This window comes from Vigna unguiculata, chromosome 3 (assembly GCF_037176805.1).
Source record: "Vigna unguiculata cultivar grain cowpea cultivar isolate G323 ecotype 2 chromosome 3, ASM3717680v1, whole genome shotgun sequence".
In the NCBI taxonomy this organism is placed as follows: domain Eukaryota; kingdom Viridiplantae; phylum Streptophyta; class Magnoliopsida; order Fabales; family Fabaceae; genus Vigna; species Vigna unguiculata.
This window is the reverse complement of record NC_140794.1, coordinates 59432237-59453540: the sequence shown is the minus strand read 5'-3', so window position 1 is coordinate 59453540 and position 21304 is coordinate 59432237. Positions and strand designations below refer to the sequence as shown.

The 21304-nt window shown below is 31.4% G+C and overlaps 2 protein-coding genes across 2 annotated transcripts; one reads left to right on the top strand and one right to left on the bottom strand.

The window, feature by feature from the left end:
* Window positions 1-8612: 8612 nt before the first annotated feature.
* On the top strand, window positions 8613-13672 carry LOC114178543 (uncharacterized). The gene is made up of 4 exons (XM_028064521.2): window positions 8613-9987; window positions 10281-10417; window positions 11899-12773; window positions 13330-13672. Exons 1-3 carry the CDS (start codon window positions 9329-9331, stop codon window positions 12756-12758), a joined length of 1656 nt encoding a protein of 551 aa, XP_027920322.1. The 5' UTR covers window positions 8613-9328; the 3' UTR covers window positions 12759-12773; window positions 13330-13672.
* Window positions 13673-14565: 893 nt separating this feature from the next.
* LOC114177145 (protein COBRA-like) lies at window positions 14566-17970 on the bottom strand. Its single transcript, XM_028062399.2, has 6 exons — window positions 17464-17970; window positions 16778-16857; window positions 16180-16636; window positions 15616-15772; window positions 15264-15541; window positions 14566-15163 (listed from the first exon to the last, which is right to left on the bottom strand). The coding sequence occupies exons 1-6, from the start codon at window positions 17798-17800 to the stop codon at window positions 14877-14879; spliced, it is 1596 nt and encodes a 531-aa protein (XP_027918200.1). The 5' UTR covers window positions 17801-17970; the 3' UTR covers window positions 14566-14876.
* Between the last annotated feature and the right edge of the window lie 3334 nt (window positions 17971-21304).

Sequence of the window (21304 nt, the reverse complement as noted above, 5' to 3'; positions counted from 1 at the left end):
AGAAAATATTTTGGTTGAGAGCAGTTTCAATTTTAAAGCTGCTGCTATATAATATCTACCTAAAACAATAAATACTTATACATAAAGTAATTACAAAAATATATTGTGGCTTCTAATTACAAAAGAAAATTTGTTTTCTTCATTATGTTATGAATATAAAATAAGACTTACATATATGTAACACACAAATATCAATTTCTCCTTCGTGCAAAAGCAAAAATATTTTGATTAAGATAGATAAAATTTATTTTTGTTCCGCACATCAAAATAGTTTATCATAAATATTAGTTTCAGAATAGAGACAAGTAAATTCTTCATATTATTAAGGTTTTTTGTATTTGAAAAGGTTATCAATAATTATAATCCTTTATCATTATATATATATATATATATATATATATATATATATATATATATATATATATATATATATATATATATATAATTTAGATGTAGATTCATAATGCCTTTAGAAGTTTCCTTGACCAACAACATTCTGAATTTAACATTGCACTTTGTTAGGCCAAGTTTTGTCAAATACATATTTTATTGTTGCCTGTTGGGTTGGGCTTCTAGTTTATCTCAACTTTGCTCTTTAATAAAGTCCAAATCATAAAATTACATTAACTAACGTTATTCATGAAACAGTTTAGTGTTAACCACCATTATCAAATTAATCTCCAAAATTCTAAAACTATAATTAATACTCATCAATTTAGTCTTTATACCATTAAGGGTTAAATATGATTTTTGTTCCTCAACTTTCAGTGAATTTTTTAATTAATCCATTTTAAAATGTGTAACCAATTTAGTTCTTTATCTTTCAAAATACGTGTATTTAGTCCTTTTAATCAAATTAAATTTTGTTAAGTTTATTTGACATTTCAAGCATTTCCATAATAGTATTTGACTTAATATTAAAATAAAAATGTGTCAAGCAATATAAACAACTCAAATATAATCCTGAAATGCGTACTAAACATCGAATAAACCTAACAAAAATTGATTAAAATGACTAAATCCACATATTTCGAAAAATGAAGGATTAAATTGGTCTAAAATTTCGAAATAAACTAATTCCAAAATTCACTAAAAATTAAGGGAAAAAAACATATTTAACGCTACTATTAATCCATTTAGTTACTAAAATTGATATTACAATGGAGATATTATTAATTTAATCTCCAAGAAAACTTACTAATTTAGTTTTTATTTTGTATCAGCATTTTGAAGGTAATTGGACCACTGACAGCACGGTGAAGGGTCCGGGGGACAACTCTTTCTTACAAACTTCAATAAATATTATGTTCCCAGATATTATAATCTCTGTCGTTATTTTATCTAACAATCTTCATCGATGAACATAGAACTAAACAAGTTAGACAAAATGTTAGGAGTTACAATGTTAAATTGTATCATTGTTGCATGTTAGGAATACAAGCTATTATCTTAAGGTTTTGGGTTAAGAGTAATGTCAATATTTTATGTAATTGAACTCAGGTTTTATTGGTGTTTGTATCTCTTCAGTGAACCCTCTGTGAACCTAACATTGCATGTATAATATTTTCATGGAAACAAACATATTTTAAATTTAGATGAAATTAGCGTATTGTAAAACTGTTACTGAAACAGGTGGAGTTTGGAAGGAGAGGGGGTTGGTGGAATACCTACCACTTACAATACACAAGTTGAACATTAAAAATTTGAAGTTCGTAATAATGTTCCAACCGGTTCACCAAACCTATGGGCTCAACATTAATTAAAACCTTGTCGTGTGTTTTTCTGGGTGTGCAAATGCTTGGCCCAAATAACTACCCCTCCTTCTTCTTCTTTCACATCACTTGGCTTACTAATTCATTCATTAATTAATTAATTAGAATCTACTTAAAAAAATTTCTATTGATTTTGAAGCAATTTGAGACCCTTCAAGTATTAAGTGATTAGTAGATTACCTAAAGTAGTACCTAATCTAATTTTCGAGTAATATCTTTTTTCTTTTCACGATTGAAAATATAGTTCTTTTCTAAAAATAGATTGAGATACAATATTATAGATCGATTCTTCAATAAGTTAAACTTGACTATCAAATTTGATTGGGACATGTTCCCTACAAAATTTAGGATGAAAAATCAAATATGTTTTTTCCATAAATTAAAATAAGCGTATGTACAAATTATTTATAAGAAAACATTTTTTTAATTGTATAGAAAATTTTCACTTATTAACATGTGTATATGAGATTTGTTGCAAAAGAAAGGTAAATCAAATAACAAAAGGAAAAAGTTATTTTTGACACTATCATTCCTAAATAACTACCATTTGGTGCCAACTTTTCCTAATAAAATATTATTATTTAAATAAAATATTAATTTATATGAGTGTCAAATAGAAGTATTAGTATCAAACTACCATCGTCCATAACAAAATGAACACCGAGTAAACTTTGGACAAAAAGGTAATAAATACAACGTTAGAAGATGTAGGGATAACTAATCCGAGACGAAGATGTGAGATGTGAGGTAACATTTTCTCTATCTAGTGATGTAGTGGTGATGATATTAATAGAGAAAAAAATTGAGATAATAATTTAATTAGTTAAGGAATAAAATAACAAGGGAAGAAAATACATGTGACTTGTCATCCGATTAACAATAAATAATATTAATAATAATATATAAAATAATATACTACTGATATAATAAATATGACTCAAATCTCTCACAATTTAATAAATTGATAAAAAAACATAAAAAAATAATGTAATATGATTGAGAAATAATTATCTTTAAAATATTTAATCAAAATATTTAAGAATCTTAACCTAGGTTGGTTATGCGGTGAGGTCCGAAAAAAAAAAGTAGATGATGAGTTAAGTATTTTGGTCTGCTAGTTCACTTAAAGTTCATTTTACATGATTCGCAATCTGTACGGATCAATGACAAGGCAGAATAAATTGGTCTACATAATCTTTATAATCTTTATTATTGTATGAATTTTTCTCAAAATATGTATTTATAATTTATGATGAATGTACTTATGTGAGTATTATGTGGATTTTTTTATTAATTATTAAGTTTGTTTTTTTGGGAGGATCTCTCGTCACTTACTTCTACTTTTTTTATAACTTTAGTTATTTGAAATTTAACTTCCATTATTATTTTACTTATCTACATCTTTTATGAAATTTCTAACTAACCCTACTTAAAAATTATATATTATAAAATTATAAATTTCACCTATTTTAAGAAATATAATTATAGAATTTATTATTTTCACTAATGTAATTAAATAAAAATAAAATTATTAAAACTTTGCACTTAATATTTTACATGTCATAGTGTAGGAAGAAAGTTACATAAGAAATAATATAATTAGAATTGGTTTAAAAATAAGGGTTAAATATGTTTTTGGTCCCTCAAGTTTAAGTGAATTTCGGAATTAGTCAATCTTTAAAACTTTATACCAATTTAGTCATTCATGTTTAGAAATACGTGGATTTAGTCATTCTTACTAATTTTTGTTAAATTTATTTAATATTTTAAACGCATTTTATGATAATATTTGAGTTAACACTGAAACGAAAAGGTGCCAAACGGTGAAAACAATTCGAATACTATCATAAAATGCGCTTGAAACGTCAGATAAACTTAACAAAATTTGGTTAAAAGAACTAAATTCATGCATTTTTAAAGATGAATGACTAAATTAATATAAAATTTCGAAAAAGAACTAATTCCGAATTTCACTGAAACTTGAGGAACCAAAAATATATTTAACCCTAAAAATAATTTCACAAATATTAAAAATGAAGTTTGAAGTGATAAAATATGATTTGTGACGTACTTCAGGTAATGTGAAATTATTCTCCCTACATTTTCAATATAGTAAGGCTCAAAACTAATTTTGTTCTCGTTTGTGAATTATTGTATATAATCCTTAATAATTTTTCTCCTGATGTAGTTCTTAATTGAATTTTAATTTTGGATTTTATAATTTGTTTTTGGTGGTCAATAAATTTTTACATTTTTTTTTTATTCTCAATATTTGTTTTTCTCATTTTGGTTTCCATAGTTTTATTTATTATTTATTGACATCTTTTAAGTGACTGTTAAGTGATTTTGTGAATGACTTAGTTGTAATGTGTTTTTTTAGATTATTTCATTGTCGTTTCAGTTACGGTTTTTTAACATTTTATTTCATTGAACATGTTTTTTTTTTTTGTTAAAATTTTCATTCAAACACAGAGAAAATTGATAAAAATAATACATGTAAGTCGTTAACCTTTAAAAGAGGAAAAATACATGTATTTCTTTTAAATGATATTAAAGAGTAAGAACAAAATATAAAATTTTATTAAGATAAAAAAAGAAAAGAACATAAACATTAATTAAAGGACGACTATCATTATTTTTATCACATTCTATCACTTCTAACTTCATTTTTAATATTAATTATTTTAAAATTAATTCTAAATATATTATTAGAATATAATTATTAGAGTTGTTTTAAAATAATTTTAGAAATACTAACTTATAAAAATATGTTAATTTTAATAAAAATATCACCATAATATTTATATAAAAATAAATTTGGTCTTAATTTGGAATGAGACAAAATTGTTTAATTTTATAAAAAAAATTAAATTAAATTAAACAAAAATAAAAAATATAGAAAATGAATTAAAAAAAGAAATAAAAATAAAAAAATAACATAAAAATCATATACAGACATATTTGATTCGTTTTGATTATTATTATATTTTTTTTATTTAATTGAGTTTTTGTTTTTGTAAAAAAGATTCAATATAAAATTAAATTGGTGTTTCAAAGTATCATGTGTCAAAATCTATGTTTATTATATGTTAAATTATATGCTTGTCACATATCAAAATATATAGATTTGTCACGTATTAAAATTAGATCATCTTTTATATTGGAACCTCTATAGTTTTAATGCGTGACTCTTTTGAATAAAAGATATGTTAAATTTTTACGAACTCAAATTTTGATAAATAATACTTTTAAATGCTATTATTGATCTAACAAAATGGGACCATGTTGAATATTTGTTATAGAAATGAGAACTCAATTCATAATTTAAAGAAGAAAAAGTAACTTAATTATATATAAACCAAAACAAGTAAAAAAAAAATATATAGTAACCAATTAATGATTAAGTCTAAAAGTAGTAATGATAAAATTCCAAAGTCAAATAGTTCGGCCGTTAAGGCTTGAATGAGTAGTTTAGTTGAGAAATTAATCTGAATTAGCTTCCCTGAATAAAAAGGAAGAGGTAGCAACGGAGCATGTAATGAGTTTATATAAACTGATTGGAAAGTAAAGGAAAAGCGGTAGGTTGAAGAGTAAGAAAGGAAGATGCCTTATTTGTGGTGCCTTTCTTTTCTAACAAAGTCAAATAATGATGCCACAACTTTATTTATGGAGGTGCTCAATTTTGTGGATGGAATTTCACATTTTAAAGTCAAGTACTTAACACTTAAGGAGGGAAAAACTCTCCACAAACTCAAATGAAAACAATCCAACAATTTTATTTTCACACACAAACTTAGTTTTGCAGGGTTAACTGCTAAACGTGATTTTGGTAACTCAATCCACAACTAGAAAAAATAGTATAATAGGGCAGAGTAAGAGTTTATCGACAAAAATGGACTAAGTTGGGTTGGTGAGTGCTTCACCAATTTAACGCACAGAAAGCAAGAAGGAAACGAAATATCGGAACTGTGGATAGAAAGGGGAAAAAAATACAGTTGTACGTGAACCTATAATTTTTTTGGTTTAATCTTGTTTTGATCTCCATTTTCATATTTTATTACGGAAAATGGGACTAAAGACATAATTAAACCATTTTTTTTCTTATCAATAAATATTATGTGTTAATTTTATTAGTAGAAGATTTGAACTCATAATCACTCATACTTCATTTTGTTCATTTTGTGCTAACAGAAAGAATTGAATCCACGACCACTTTCACCGTATCTTTAAACTTTTACTGCCAAATGAACCTTGAAAAAACGAACGTATGCATGAAAGGGTAGAAAGGAAAAGAAAAGAGGAACCACAGATAGATGAGTGGTAGGACTGAGAAGAACTTGGTAGGCAGAAAGCCATGGGTATGACATAGCTTTGATGGTGTGATGATGATGATGAAGATGGATTAATTCCAGAGTTGGTGCAGTAGGTTCCCTCAGGAAGCCCCCACCATAGTATTGTTAGATATTAGAGCACGTAGAAACTTGGGCATATTTATATATGATAATGTTCCACATGTCACCAAAAAGTATGGTGTTTGGGTGCCAAATTTAGGCTCCATTTTCCCCCCCACAATCAAATTTGTCTTTTGCTTTGTTTTCTTTCCCATCTCATGCCATGCCATGGACCTTGTCATTTCCTCAACACCAACCAATCCATGGATTTCAATTCTTTGTAGGTTACCTAGACACTGTCCCCAACATGCCCACTAGCAACTTGATAGAGATGTCGTCTCAAACATTTATGTTTTTTCATCTAACCCCTGAACTCAACTCAACCCAACCACTTGGGATATTTATTATCTCTCTCTAATATTACTCCTACCAACACCATCTTTTATCAAAATCCTCCTCTGTTTAATTCTTCTTATACCTAAATCTCTTACATAAAAATATTAATTCACAGATATGGCAACTCACTTTCTACTTTTTATATAAAGATTTTTTTTCCTTCATCTTTTTTTATCAGAAATGAATGGTGTGTTAAACAATGTTGTGAGAAAATAAAAATACTAGAATTTGTATTATGTAGAGTGAAAACAGAACATAACAGAACAAAGCCCTTGTGTTGCAACTACAGAGTAGTGTACTCTGTCTACTTGATATTGACATGTTTTTAACCAAGTCCTAACATCACTTACAAATATTAAACTATAATGATGTGATTGTGTATTTAAAGACCTATTTAATGATAAACTTGTAACAGGTTTTAAGAAACTCAATTTCCAACTGCATAAATAATACCATCTTATGACACTATAGACAGTGATGGTAACTGCTTTTGAAAAATTACGAAATTAAGAGGAAAAAAAATCGAACACGGGTACCCAAACAGTGAATATAACTTTTATGTTAGCAAGTAATTTTGAAGGTGTTGTTGTCATAAAGGTCAATGAATCTATCTCTATGTAATAAATTGTGATTAAATAATAGCATAAAAAACTATTTACAGTGTAATTTTGGGAACAAGAAATGGTGTATTTAAGTAACATGTTGCTTAAAAATAAAAGGAATACCATCACATCACCGACAACGTATTCCAATCAGAAGCTAAAAAAGAAAAATGAAATAAAGAACAGAACAGAGGAATGAACAACTCATTGCTTACGCACTTGTTGGATCATCACTGACATTTGTGTATCAGTGGATACAGTGATGATACATTAACTAACTCAAATTTAGCGGAAAAAAGTGTTTTTTTATTTTTAATTTAAGGATGTCTTGTACAAGTTCGTGATGAGTTGATTTATGTTTTCCTTATATGGGAGCTGAAGATAGTAGGTAACTAAGAGGCGTGAAAGAAAATTAGTGAAACATAGTGCAAAGAAAAATGGATGAACAGTGAATGTGTTATTTTTGAAGAGAAAGTTGGAATTTGGAAAAAGACATGTAATTTTCCGTTTGAGGAGAGGGAACGGGAGTGGTTGCGGGAATATTGTTTTCAAGTGTTGCGTTGCGTTCCCATTCCGTGGTGGAGCCTGCTTCGTATGTCACTCTCATCCCCAAGTGCGTGCCGCCACGCGCGCAACAAGTTAAGGATAATGAATGAAAGAAACACGTGTCAGAAAAGGGGTAAATGAGAAAAATGGGTCCTGTCTAATAGATCCCAACATATTAACTCCATGCTGAGTTGCCATTCACACCGCATCAACACCTTCCATCTTTCTCCCTCTCTCAACTTCTTATCATTTTCTTCTATATTTATTTCATTGCACACACGCCATGTGTAGTAAATTGTTCATATTACACTTACAACATTTGTATTTAACTTGTTTGAATATGAATATCTAGCTTCAGACACAAATTGTAACTGTGATGATACACAAAATATATCCATTTTTTGTAAAGTTCCAAAGTGAGTAATAAATAAACCGTGAATTGGTCAAGCATTCGATATGCTCGGTCAGTGGTGTGAAATAAATGAAGACTGGATACAGAGATGATTCAAAACTGGTGAAGGCTTCTGGAGAAACAGTTTACAGTGTTGTTTCTTATTTCTGAACATTTTAAACGTTTTTAATTAATGTATCAAAATTTGCTTTAACTATCTAAAGTCTACATGATAAAAACTACTCAGGAACAGTTACTGTTGAACTTTTGGTACTGTTTTGTACTTTGAAAGAAATGTGATACAACTTTTGTGCTAATTTAATTTTTTATTTACCTAATTTTCCTGGATTCAGTGAACAGTGAAACATTTCTGAGCCATGGAACATTTTCTTTAAGCTGATTTATCTGACAGTTCAATCATCCTTAACAGTGGATTAAACTGAAGAATAGAAATGAGGGTAATTGATTTAGGTTATGTGATTTAATGGAAGAGAAAAAGAAGAAATTGAAAAGTGAGGAAAATATGTTTAAATAAAAGGGGGAGAGGAGAAGAATGTCTCTCTTTCTCTGAACTTAGGTATGTGTGAATGGCTGCTAGCTAGCATGGTGGAAAGCTGTCCACTCTCATTGTCTTTCTCCAAAAATAGCAATTCAGAATTCCAATCTCTTGAATTTTCCATCCCAGTTGAGTAAATCATCTTTCACCTTCACTTCACTCCACTTCACTTCCATCTTCCACTGTTTGCAAACTCTCTCTTTTCCTTTTCTCGCTCCCTCTTTCTCTTTCAGTATACTTTTTCCCGATTCTCTATTTTTCCCTCCTTCAACTCTGCTTCAGCAACCTCACACCCTCTTTGTCTTCACCATATTCACCTATTTGTTTTCTTCTACGTTTCTTTCCATCTTCTTTTCACGTGCTCTTCTCACACCTTGTCCCTTTCTGGTTCTTCTCTCGCGGCTTCTTCTTTCCTTCTTTAATCCCTTTGGTTTCTCCAAAATCGAAGACCTTCATGGCTTTAGGAGACTAAATTCATGTCTTTCTTTGTTGGGTAATGTAAAACAATGCTTTTTCAGTCGCTACCTTTCTGCTAACCTCAGGCAACATGACCCCAAATTCCAGCTCTGCCTGGCCATAGCCAATTAGGAACACTGTTCGGATACTATTCAAGAGTCAATTGTTGTTTGGTCCTGTCTAATTGTCTTGCACCTACCCTTCTTCTTTTGCATGTGATGGAATCTTGGAGCTTTGTCCCTGAAGAAAAGGAGTGTGTCTCCAATGAGGCACTATCCCCTCCCAACACTCTCGGGAGGACCATAAATTCTTTCCTGGGCTGGGAACTCAAAACCCCATGTGCTTTTTCCAACGACATGTTGGGTTTGGGTCAGCACCCCATTGAGAATCAAGGTTTTGAGGAATTGGGTTTTCCTGAAATGTTGGGCAAACACTTGTCCGATGATCTAATTGCCAGTGTTTCAAGCAGAAAGGTGGATGCTGGTAGACATCAACAACACCAGCACAGTGACAGAATCACTGGAACTGTTGTGGATGCCCCAAGTGCCTTTTCTCAAAGAGGGGACTCAAATTCCAAGCTTTCAAACTCAAATTCCCTCATTGATTTGAAACTGGGTCGATTTGCTGACCATGGAGATGCCATTGATGCGGGGTTTTCCAAAGTTTTGTCTTCCTCTGAGTCATCAACCCCTCCCAAGAGAGTGAGAGTTTCGGGGGTTCACTCTCAGACTGCATATTGCCAAGTCTATGGCTGTAACAAGGATCTCAGCTCCTGCAAAGATTACCACAAGAGGCACAAGGTGTGTGAGGTTCACTCCAAGACTGCCACCGTTATAGTCAATGGTATTGAGCAAAGGTTTTGCCAGCAATGTAGTAGGTTGGTCAAGTTTTCAACCTTTCATCTTACAATTCCATGCTGCTAAATGTCTATTACTATGGCTTGTCTCTTTTTGGTGCCCATTTGAATACCGAACATGACTCTTTACCAACTCAATTGTATGTCATATTGGTTTTAGAGGCTTTATCTGCTATGCCTTGCATCATTTTCCTTTTCCGCTTTAGATATGGTCAATGTTACTAGTTTGGCTACTTCATAATGGGCAAGTTTGAAATGAGAAGCTGTGTTGTTGAGATATATAGTTTTGTTGTAATGTTTAGTATATGATCCAGGTTTCATTTGCTGGCTGAATTTGATGATGGTAAGCGAAGCTGCCGTAAACGCCTTGCAGGTCATAATGAGCGTAGAAGAAAGCCACAAATGGGGATTCACCCCGGAAAGTCTGGGAGGTTGCTTCAGCCATGTGGGGGTAATAATATATATTCTTAAAATAGTTCATGATATAACTCTCCTCTCTCCTGCACTTCCCTTTTCTCTTAAATTCCCATCTTACTTTTGGTCACATGCACATTCAACCTCGCATTCTTCGTTGATTAAATTTCATGTGATTGGCTGATTAATTATAACTCTGTTGGCACTAAAAAATATAGAAGCACGCCTTTGAAAAGGTGGTTTCTTTTCCTTGTCCATATCTACCTTTTGAAAGGCTTCATGTATCGTCCATACAGCCTCAGAAATGATTCAAAGTTTTTGTTCGACTTTCTGTTTTACTTCTCAATTTTGATTCCCGTCCATACTGTGGTACATTTGTCATACAGTTTTCTGTCAGGTTTCATTCTGATGTCAGTGTCATCATTAACTCTTTGTGCTCAAACAGCTACACTTCAAAACACGTAATGTGGTCCAACTTATATTATTTTTTAGAGGTAATCTGCTAATTGGTATCCTGCATTGTCACCCACCCAACTGAATAAATGTGAATTTTCAAATGTTGATTTACCTGATGAATATATATCCATAAGATATGCTGTGTCATCTCATAGCCCCATTTGTTTCAAAAATGTTTATTCTTCGTTTATTTTCTGTTTTGACCTTGTGTAAACTAACTTCTTTTATTTTTTGGTACGTTGTCTAAACTACTTTTAATTTGGACTCTTTTGTTAGCAAATGTTAAGTGACTTGTTCAACAAAAGATTGGTGTTATCTCTTATTAGGGGAATGTCCTTCAACTAGGTGGGGTTGACTATATGGACCACGCAATGTCTTTAGACTTTGAAACCAAAATTCGTAGATGTTATTTACCATGAGATCTCTGTTGACAAATTCTCCTATGTCCTTCTTGGTCCACCTCTCCTCCTTCACGTGACTAGAAACCATTCAATCAAAACTTCTCACACCACAGGTGCCACATCCGTCTCCCTTTTGATTAGTCATTAACTTGTCTGATTATAAACAACATGAAGCCCATTCAACCGGAAATAACTTGAGTTTTTATCCCATAGACTAACCTTAATATTCTATGATATATCTCAACTGTTGCCACTCATGTTCTGCTTCTAATTAGAAAGGGCAAAAAAGAAATGAAGCAGTGAGAGAGTTTTCGTACGTTACTGTTAACATTTTTTTAATTGCTTCATGGAATGAAACAAACTTCTTTCAGTCATTTGTGCTAGAACATCAAAAGTGTTACAAAATTTGTAGTTGTTTTAATATTCAGAAACTCTTGAATTGATCTTTAAACTGTATGTATGGGACGTGCCTAAATTCTAAAGCTATCGTTGTTCCTTAATCGTACTTTGAACCGTTACGCTTACTCATCATAATAGTTAAATTTGAGATGGTTTCACGACTCTTGCAAGAACTGATTCCCTGAGGCCAGTTTTGTCTACTTTTATAGTCATCTGATATTAGTAAAGTTGTTTGAAGTTGATAAGGATCATGTGGTTGCAGATAGCAGATTCCAGGGAACCATGTTAACATCATCCTTTATCCGCCCAGAGATGCTTCCTAGTGGGGTCATGTGTTCTGAGAAATATGGTGTGAGTAGCTTCTGGCGACCTATCAAAGCAGAACATGGGGCTGGTTTTAGGCATCTTTCTTCTATGCCTGTATCCAATGGACATCCTCAGTCAAGATCTTTGTTCCCATCATATAACGGAAAACAATTTCCTTTTCTTCATGAAAATTGTGCAACGTCCACCACAGGAAGCATCTTCTGCGAGAGCAATAGCCACTATCCACCTGCTCTTGGGGCACAAAATTCTGGGTTAAGACCACTATTCCAGGACACCATAGGAAATGAGGACTTCAATGTTTTTGATACAGCATCAACTGTTCAAGGATTGTCGGGGATTTCAGACTCTTGTTGTGCTCTCTCTCTTCTGTCATCTCAATCCCAGAACTCTTCAAGCCAATCATCAGGAATTCCCTTGGCTCACTCCATGGTTATTCCAACCAGTCATGGCCATCACTACAACATGAGTCAGGTCTCTGAAAAGATAGGAATAAGCTCACAGACTTCTTCAAGCCGAGTGTCAGATAGTTTTCCTTCAGAACTAAATCATGCAGATGGAAGTCATCTCAGTCCTGTGTTAATATCAGACCATAATGATATTGTAAACTTTGATATGGCAGATGGTATATTCCATGGTTCAGAATTCATGAATGTGAAGGACCGACTTCCCTGCGAAGATGGTGCAACCATAGACTTGCTACAATTGTCATCACAGCTTCAGCGAGTTGAGCATGAGAGGCAATCCTTGCAGGTGAAGCAAGAAAATGATTCTTCTTGCACTCTGCGGATTACATAAAATGCTTTGGAAGAGGTACGTTTTCCTGTTTTGCTAAAATTTGGTGTCCCGATTTCTCTATGCAGACTACGTTGGCACTTTGCTGAAGGTAAACCTGTGGTTAACACTACACACCATGCACTACCTCTATATCATGCTTCCTCCATTCCTCTGCTTTCGAGGAAAATGGAAAAATGAAATTTGGGGCTGTCATTTAAGGCTCTACTTTAAAACGAGGAACTAAATTATTTGAATTAACACCATGATCGGTGTAAAATTTGTAAAATTGATGTGTTGTGACATTAATAATATCTTGCAATGTCAAACTCATTAATTCTTGGGACATTAACAATATATTATTGAATGAAGTATAGAACAAATTTACACTAATAATGCATAAAATTAAAGTCCATCTCACTTGCATGATACGTATTTAAGTTTTTCAATCACCAAAGTAAATTATTAATATTTAATTCTATGTTGTGTAATGACTAATTAGGTATCAAGTGATTCAAGATATTGTTTTCCCTCTGAAGTACATTTACCTAAACGGAATCTAGAGGATGAAAATTTGATTTTGTATTCGATGCAGGAAAAGGGTCGTGCAGCATGCGACGGTCATCTTAGACAACGTAGGCCACAGTGAAATTGAATCTTCAAATGGTGCTATTTTCATCTGTTGCTAACTATTTAATGTAGTTTGCTTGTGCTGATTCGGTTCAAGAACTTGTCTGCAGAATAACTGATCTACTAAACACGTCAGGGGCTACATCTATGTGATATTAGTTAGGACGCAATTGTCCCAAGTGTAATATATCCATCTGGATGTAATAAACAAAAGCCTTATAAACATTTCAAACCAGGACAACTGTTTACTGGAATTGACGTTCGATTTCGTGCCAACTTTGGCAATGACATTTTTTGTCGTACTGAAATATTAATCTTGCACTGGTATTGTAACGATAATGACAAACTCTAGGTGTAACATCTTACGTGTCTTACTGTTATTCAATTAAAATTAGAGTTTGATCAAAATATAAAGCTGATGAACAACATGCAGAGTTGGATGAGTGAAGACTGTGGAAGCCAGCCTGTTCTTGGTGGAATGTGGAAGGCAGAGACATATTTTTATACATATTTTCTGAAAAAGTAACTTTACATCACTTTGATGGGACAGGCAAATTCATAATCATGAACCAGGGAACTGGAATAGGGACATGCCAGACCAACTCACTAATCTCGTTGAGAAGCGCGTCACTAAATTCAACACTTGAAGCACGTACCAACGTCACAGTCTAGGTGTTACACTATATATTCATGCATAGACGTAAACCTTCAAATACTCTTCTTCCACAACCTCGTACACCATAGATGACACTACCAATCACCAACCAATGTTTTTGAAACAGTCTATGGTTCAATTATAATTAAACCATAGGTTCAATGTTCAACACATGTTAATAAAGTTATTATAATGATTAAGCTATTTGCTTATGAAAACAAAAGAGATGACGAGTATGAACGAGCGTTAACTATGATTATGATAATGGTTTATATATATATATATATATATATATATATATATATATATATATATATATATATATTTTCATCATATAATTATAGTAATTAAAAAATTTTATATAATATTTAACTTACTCTATTATATACAATATGAAACTTTTGATTCACATTTAAATTATTTTCAACACTAATAATGATGATCATTCACGTACAAATGATAAGACATAGAAGCTAAAATGAACATCGATAATTTATACATACAAAAAATGAAGAGAAAATCACTCTAGAAAGGTGTAGAAGGTGCTGACTAAACTTTATGCTTGAATTCATCAAAATGCTGGGAGATCAATTGTCTACTCTAAAGAGCGAAGAGAAAGAACAAAGAAAAAGTAACAACTACATAATTTTACAACGCAAAAAGCTACAACATACACGAGGGAGTAAAATCCACCTTTCTAAGTAAATAACAGAATTGAACAGGGTTCTTGTGTTCCATGCATACTATGAACCGTGTGAACGACTTCAGCTTCAGCAATCATGTGCAGATAACTTATGTAACTTCAAAAGAGAAGATAACTCCTTTTATGTTCCGCATATATAGATTCTCCAACATGGTTAAGTCAATAACATTACCACACAGGCTAAAGTGCCAAAAACTGTGCTTAGTAAAGAGAAAACTAGTCTTGAACTTGCATTTGGCAGCCATGGATAGGCGTCAGGAGGTGGCATTACACAGTTATCTCCGTTGAAATAAATTCTTCGAGGGAAAGCCCATCCCTTATCAAATGTGAAGGTTGATTTGTCCTTTCGGAATAAGAGCTCAGACTGCACATTCCCAAGGGGTCCTGCTGAAGTAAGTAAATCATTGTAGAACTTTACTCCCCACAGCATACCAGTATCATCTGCAAAAACCAGATTCCAAAACAATCATACAAAAATTGGAATATTTTTTGCTCACAAGTTTATCTCAGACTACATATGATAGTGCAAGATAGAACTTACTTAAGCCCATATAAGGCGTTATCGGCTTGTAGTTAAAGCTGAAAACCTGAGTTAAATTGTCAAAGTTTGGATGCTGGACAACAAGGTTCCATTGTGAATAGTTCACTATGTAATTGAAATTTGTGATTGTAATCTTGATCCTCCAGTACTCTTTATATTGAAGTTTCACGTGCCAATGCACTCGAATAGGACACATGTGATTGGTGCACCGGACCAGAGGTGTACTTATAGCTTTGCCTGGGGGTGATACAACTGAAGCTAAATGTGGGGAATTAGGACTGCAGAAAAGTTCAGAAAAATATATCAGAGGACACTTTGGTATCTACACACGAATGATAAATTAATGACTTACTCTACACAGCTTCCAGGTTCTGTTTTGTTTTGGCAACCACAGGTGCAGGTAGGGCAGTTTACTATTGTATTGTTGTAGAAGGATGAAAGAGAAACACAGCAAGTTGGAGTCTTCTGAGCTAGGAATTGAGAATACGTGCAAGTAACATTCCAGGTCACTGCCAAAAAAAATATTCAGATTAGGTTTAAACCAAATCTGAGAAACTAAAACTTGCTTTTCATAGCTTTTGTGATCACTGTATAAAGCATAAGTAATTAGGTCCAGTTACCTCGCTGCTTATTATTTGTTTGACTATAAGCTAATAATCTCATCTCATCAATGAAGACAGATATTGCTATTCTATGAAGTAAAATTGGATTCTCTTGTTGATAATTCAATAACAATAGCCTATTTTCAGTATCTGTTTCTATGAGATAGTGCACTCCTAAACCTACAGAACTCACTTCAGTTTTGTAAGAGAGTAAATTTATAGAATAAAGTCTAATGTGTATACATCTATTACATCAAGAAACATGTATATATAAATGTAAAGTTACAAGTCAATGCATTTTGGAAGTAACTTACTCAATGCTTGAGTGGTTCTCCTCTTGTCTTTGGTAATAAATTTAGTTGGTTTCACAATCTTTGCAGGTCCACAAGTATAACCAGGCCCTGGTGCTTTGAGGGTAAAATTTCTTGGCAGTTTGACCGTTTTGTTAGTTGTTCCTGCAGAACCAACACTGAGTTGAAATGAGCTTATTGCATGTTCAGGGTCCTGGGCCCATGAAGTTAGGACTCCCCCAGTGCAACAATTGGCAATCTGCTGGTTGTAAGGAGTTCCAGGAAGTAAATCCACAACAGTTGGATCCTTCTTACAACAATGAGGAATGTTCCCTTTGAACCTTGAACAATCCCCTTGCTCTGTGGTTTGGCCTCCCACTACATTCCAAATTACTTCCTTCTTTGCCCATGTCCACCCTAGTATCCACCCAGGAGCCTGAATATGCCGATACTGTTGAAAGTTGTACATTGTAACAACAGCCTGTTCAAGTAAGAAGGATTTATTATGTTCAACAAACACACAATATTGATTTGGATATAAATTTCAAGGCACTTAAAAAATTGGTACAACAACAGTAGGGAATGGTTTGTGATGTTCAATATTATGCCAAAACTCACTTACAATATAGCCGTCCGGTGTCCAGCTTATGACATCCCATTTGATTGTAATGTTGGCGGTTGGATCAAGTGCATCATAGGCTTCTGTATATGGTTGAACAACCATGAAAAGTTGAAGACTTTAACTTCTGGGTAAGATTAATTTTACAGGTAGATTACAGAAGCCTCCAAAATAGTAGTTTGTATGTATCCTTTCTATGCCAACATCATACTTTCTTCAAGCTAGAAAATAAACAGAAAGTTTTTCCCATTTTCCCCTCTTCATTCAAAAGATGTTGAAAAGGTACTTATCGTGTTACATTCCCATATAATCACCAAATGACCGTTAATTTAAGAAGAGCGTAACTGGGTTTGTCTATAGTTCTACAAAGAGAGCACAGAACAACACCCGACATGGTAGCCATTTCATCATTAAAGCAAAAGTACACAGCAAATATCATCGTCAACAATCGAAAAGAACAAATGTCTAGGAAACTTGAAAGAAAGACTAAATAAGAACCTAAAAGAAAACACTAAAAACGGTTGAGAGAAAGAATCACAGACATTTATTGTTTTTGCATGTTTTTGCTTTAAAGAAAATGGGAATGCTTCTGAATCTTCATGGCAACTGTATTGAAAGAAAGTGTGAAGTATGATAATATTCCGAAGAAGTAAAGTTGATATATGAGTGAGGAGGAAGTAAAGCAGTACCAGTAGAAGAGAATGTTGTGCACAATAGCAGTGACAGCAGTAAGATGGCCAAGAAGCCAACACGGGGGACAGCAGATCCAGTGGTGGAGAACCACACAGACTCCATTTCTTCCGGCGCAGAGTTTCTTTCACAATGAAAATGAAGCAAGAACTCAAGATAGCCAGCCACCACCCTTAACAAGGTTAAGGCTTTTGAGTCTGTGTTCAACTTTGAAACACCCTTGCCAGTGACATTATCATACTCTCTCACTCTCTCTCTCTGTCTTTTCAAAAATAAAATTACCAAAGACTTCAGCTTTTTTAGTGTTGTCATTATTATCATCATATCACCCTTCATTTCTTGGATTTCCGAGTACCAGCGATATGCATTTGATTTTTCATTTCAATAATCCTTTTTTAATTTTAAGTTTAACATACATCGATGTGTTTTAGTTTCTCCATAAAACCAGAAGTAGTGAATGTTGAGAATAAAAAATATAGTTATTTCATTCTCAGCACCAATGTTGCGGACAGAGGAATGTAAGGGAAGTTGTATAGCAGTATTGTTGAATTGAATAATTGAATAGAAAGAGTAATGCAGTGAATGAATGATTTTAAAATTGGGGTAGGGGTAGTATTGGAAGAATGAATCGTGAAGAGAAAGCAACAGTGAAGAGAGTAAAGACACAACACTTTCCCCTCCCTCTTAGGATGTTTGCCGCATCTAAACATTTTTTTTTGTCCCAAACCCTCAAAGACTAATTCATATGCAACTGTTAGACAGGGACGGGATTTAAAAATTTGCGTTTTCTTATTTTGTCGGAAATTTATGAAAAGATAAATTTGATTTTTTTTTTCTATTGTTACTATTTGTAGATATTTTTATGTTTTATATTTTAAATTTAAAATAAAATCATTTTTTATAAATAATTTAAATAAAATTAAGAATTTTACAGTACAATTCAAATTAAACTATTTACTAAAATATTAATATAAATAAATTTGATACGAAATATAATAAAAATTATTTTTTGAAATTATTTTCATTACATATTTTTAAATAAAAAATAAAAATCTATAAAATCAATCGATAATAAATATTCTTTTATTAATATTTTTATTTTTATATTTTGATTATTATTATTATTATTATCTATTTTATATATCTCAAATATCATTGAAAAAGTTAAATCCACTGTCTCTTTTACTGTACATCCTTTTCAATTTTTATTAGTAGACGAACTTCATAGCTTCGTCATAACTTGAAAGTATTTAATTAGAATATTCATTTAATTTCCATATATTTTATATTGGTTGTGGATTTTGTTTTTCATCCCTCCTCCTGTTAAACAGTACTGTTTTATTTTCTACATGGCTTTTTGTTTGTAGATCAATAGACTTGAATAATCTGTCGGACTCTGACATATTTGTGAATTATTATAAATGTTGAATTAGTTTGAAGAAAAAAAGAAACATTGGCCACTTAGGTGGAACTTTGCTGAAGAGTTAAGACATAAAAGTCACTTTTGAGCCGATAAGGTAATTAATTGTTATGGACTTTAATTCACTACGACGCAAAAATTATGATCTACATTTGTGGATGATGACATAAGCAAATAGTTATTATTTTTAAGGTTAAATATATATATTTTTAAAATTTCAGTAAAATTTGGAATGAGTCTTCAAAATTTTTCACCGATCTAATCTTTTATTTTTAAAAATATGTGAATTTAGTTTTTATAACCAAATTTTGTTAAGATTATCTGATATTTCAAGCGCACTTCATGATAGTATTTGAATTGTTTACGTCGTTTGACACATTTTTGCTTTAATGTTAACTCAAATATTATCATAAAATACGTTTAAAATGTCAAATAAACTTAACAAAATTTGATAAAAAAGATTAAATCTACATATTTATAAAAATAAAGAACTAAATTGAAATATAAACTTTTAAAAAAGAACTAATTCTAAAATTCATTAGAACTTGAGAAAAAAAACATATTTAACCTTTATTTTAAATACATAACGAACACATGCTCACTTTGGCAAACATTTACCGGCCCTTTTCCTTATGCCAACTTACATGCACTAATTGAAGGGCTCAGCCCAATTCAGAATTCTGCAATAAACATTCCTATCTACACCAACCCTTTTACATTCTCATAACTTCATTTTATTTTCTAGGCTTGTTTCTTCTTGCACCTCCATGATTATTACTAACTGCACCTCATACTAAAAAGACCAAAATACCCTCCTGTTATACTTTGCATCTTTGTCTCCACCATTGCCATGGTTGCCTCCACTTCCAACTGCACCTTCATTTTTCATTGCGGCTGCACTGTTTGAGAGGAGAAAGAAAAATATAAACTTGTTTCCGTAAAGCTCATTCCATAAAGTATGTTAATGTTCTAGAACATCTCATTTCATAGGGTATCTTTGAAGTTTCTAAAATTCAGTTTAAGAAAAAATCTTTTCAGAAGGTATCTTATATATGTTTTGAAAAAATTATTCTAAAAATATTGTTCTAACAATCTTGTTTGTTTTGAAATGCATTTAATGTGTTTTAGAAAGAATGTTCCAAAAAATTTCTGTTTCAGAAATTCTATTTAGAAATTTTCATCAACTTTCTAGAATGCTTTTTCCAACCAAAATCACTTTTTATAAAGAATAAAATGGTAATTTCAAAAGAATGGAGTGTTACTAGAATTTATGAGAATGCTGGATGAAGAAAACGTTTTTCTGCATCTTTTCGTACATATCGTATTAGAAATGGTTAAATATATTTTTATTCCTCCAATTATTTTTATCTCTTAAGTTTTAATAAATTAATTTTTTTTTAAAATTTTAGACTAATTTAATTTTTCATTTTTAAAAGTAAATAGATTTATTTATTTTAATTAAATTTTATTAAATTTATTTGTAATTGAGGCAACTAACCAACCATAAAACATTAGAGTTAGTAATCGTATAAACTGAAGCCTAAAACCTGCTTATTTAATTTACCCATACCTAAAACAATACCTTACATAACAGGGTTTCGAAATACATTATCTTTTAAATATACTTTTAAAGTAACTCATAATTTTTTGAACCATCTTTCACCTTTTTTTCTCATACAACTTTAACAAATTAAGGGTGTATAGGTTTATTTCAAAATTACACGCATGATTGAATGCTTAAATGAACTTAATTGCGGGGATTAAAGATCAAATGTAAATATATCTTATAAACCATAATTTATTTATTTAATTTCTATATTTTTTTTCTTTTGTTATAGTTTTGGGATAATATGGGAGTCCATGGGCCTAAAAGTTACAGTTTACAAACAACTGATAAAACAACTTTGCCCATATATTGTGTGGGCTTATAAGTTGAACATTTATTGCAATAGTGGCTTAAACCAACCTATGAAAAGCATGTTTGCACTAGTAATTTAATACATATATATAAGGAGGATTAATTTTTCATGTAAACATTTTTTTCTTCAAATTTACTCTTTAATTAATTGTTATTTTAAATTAAAATAGTTATATCTCTTTTTTATTCTTTAAATTGCCATTATCTAAATTTAATCATTTTATAAATTAAAATTATTATTTTATTGTTTTATCTTTTTTATACTTATTTTTGAAAATTTGAATAATTAATTATAATAAAACATTAAACAAATTATATATTTTTATAACTATTCAAAAACTTTATTTAATAGTTTAATAATTTTTTTTCTTGGAATAAAAAAATGGATACACATGCCATATGTTTCCACTAGTCTCCATAAAAATTTTCGGCAGAAAAAATAATTATGCATAAATTGATTTTGTAGAGTTTTTTCATATAATTTTTCTTAATGTTTTATTTT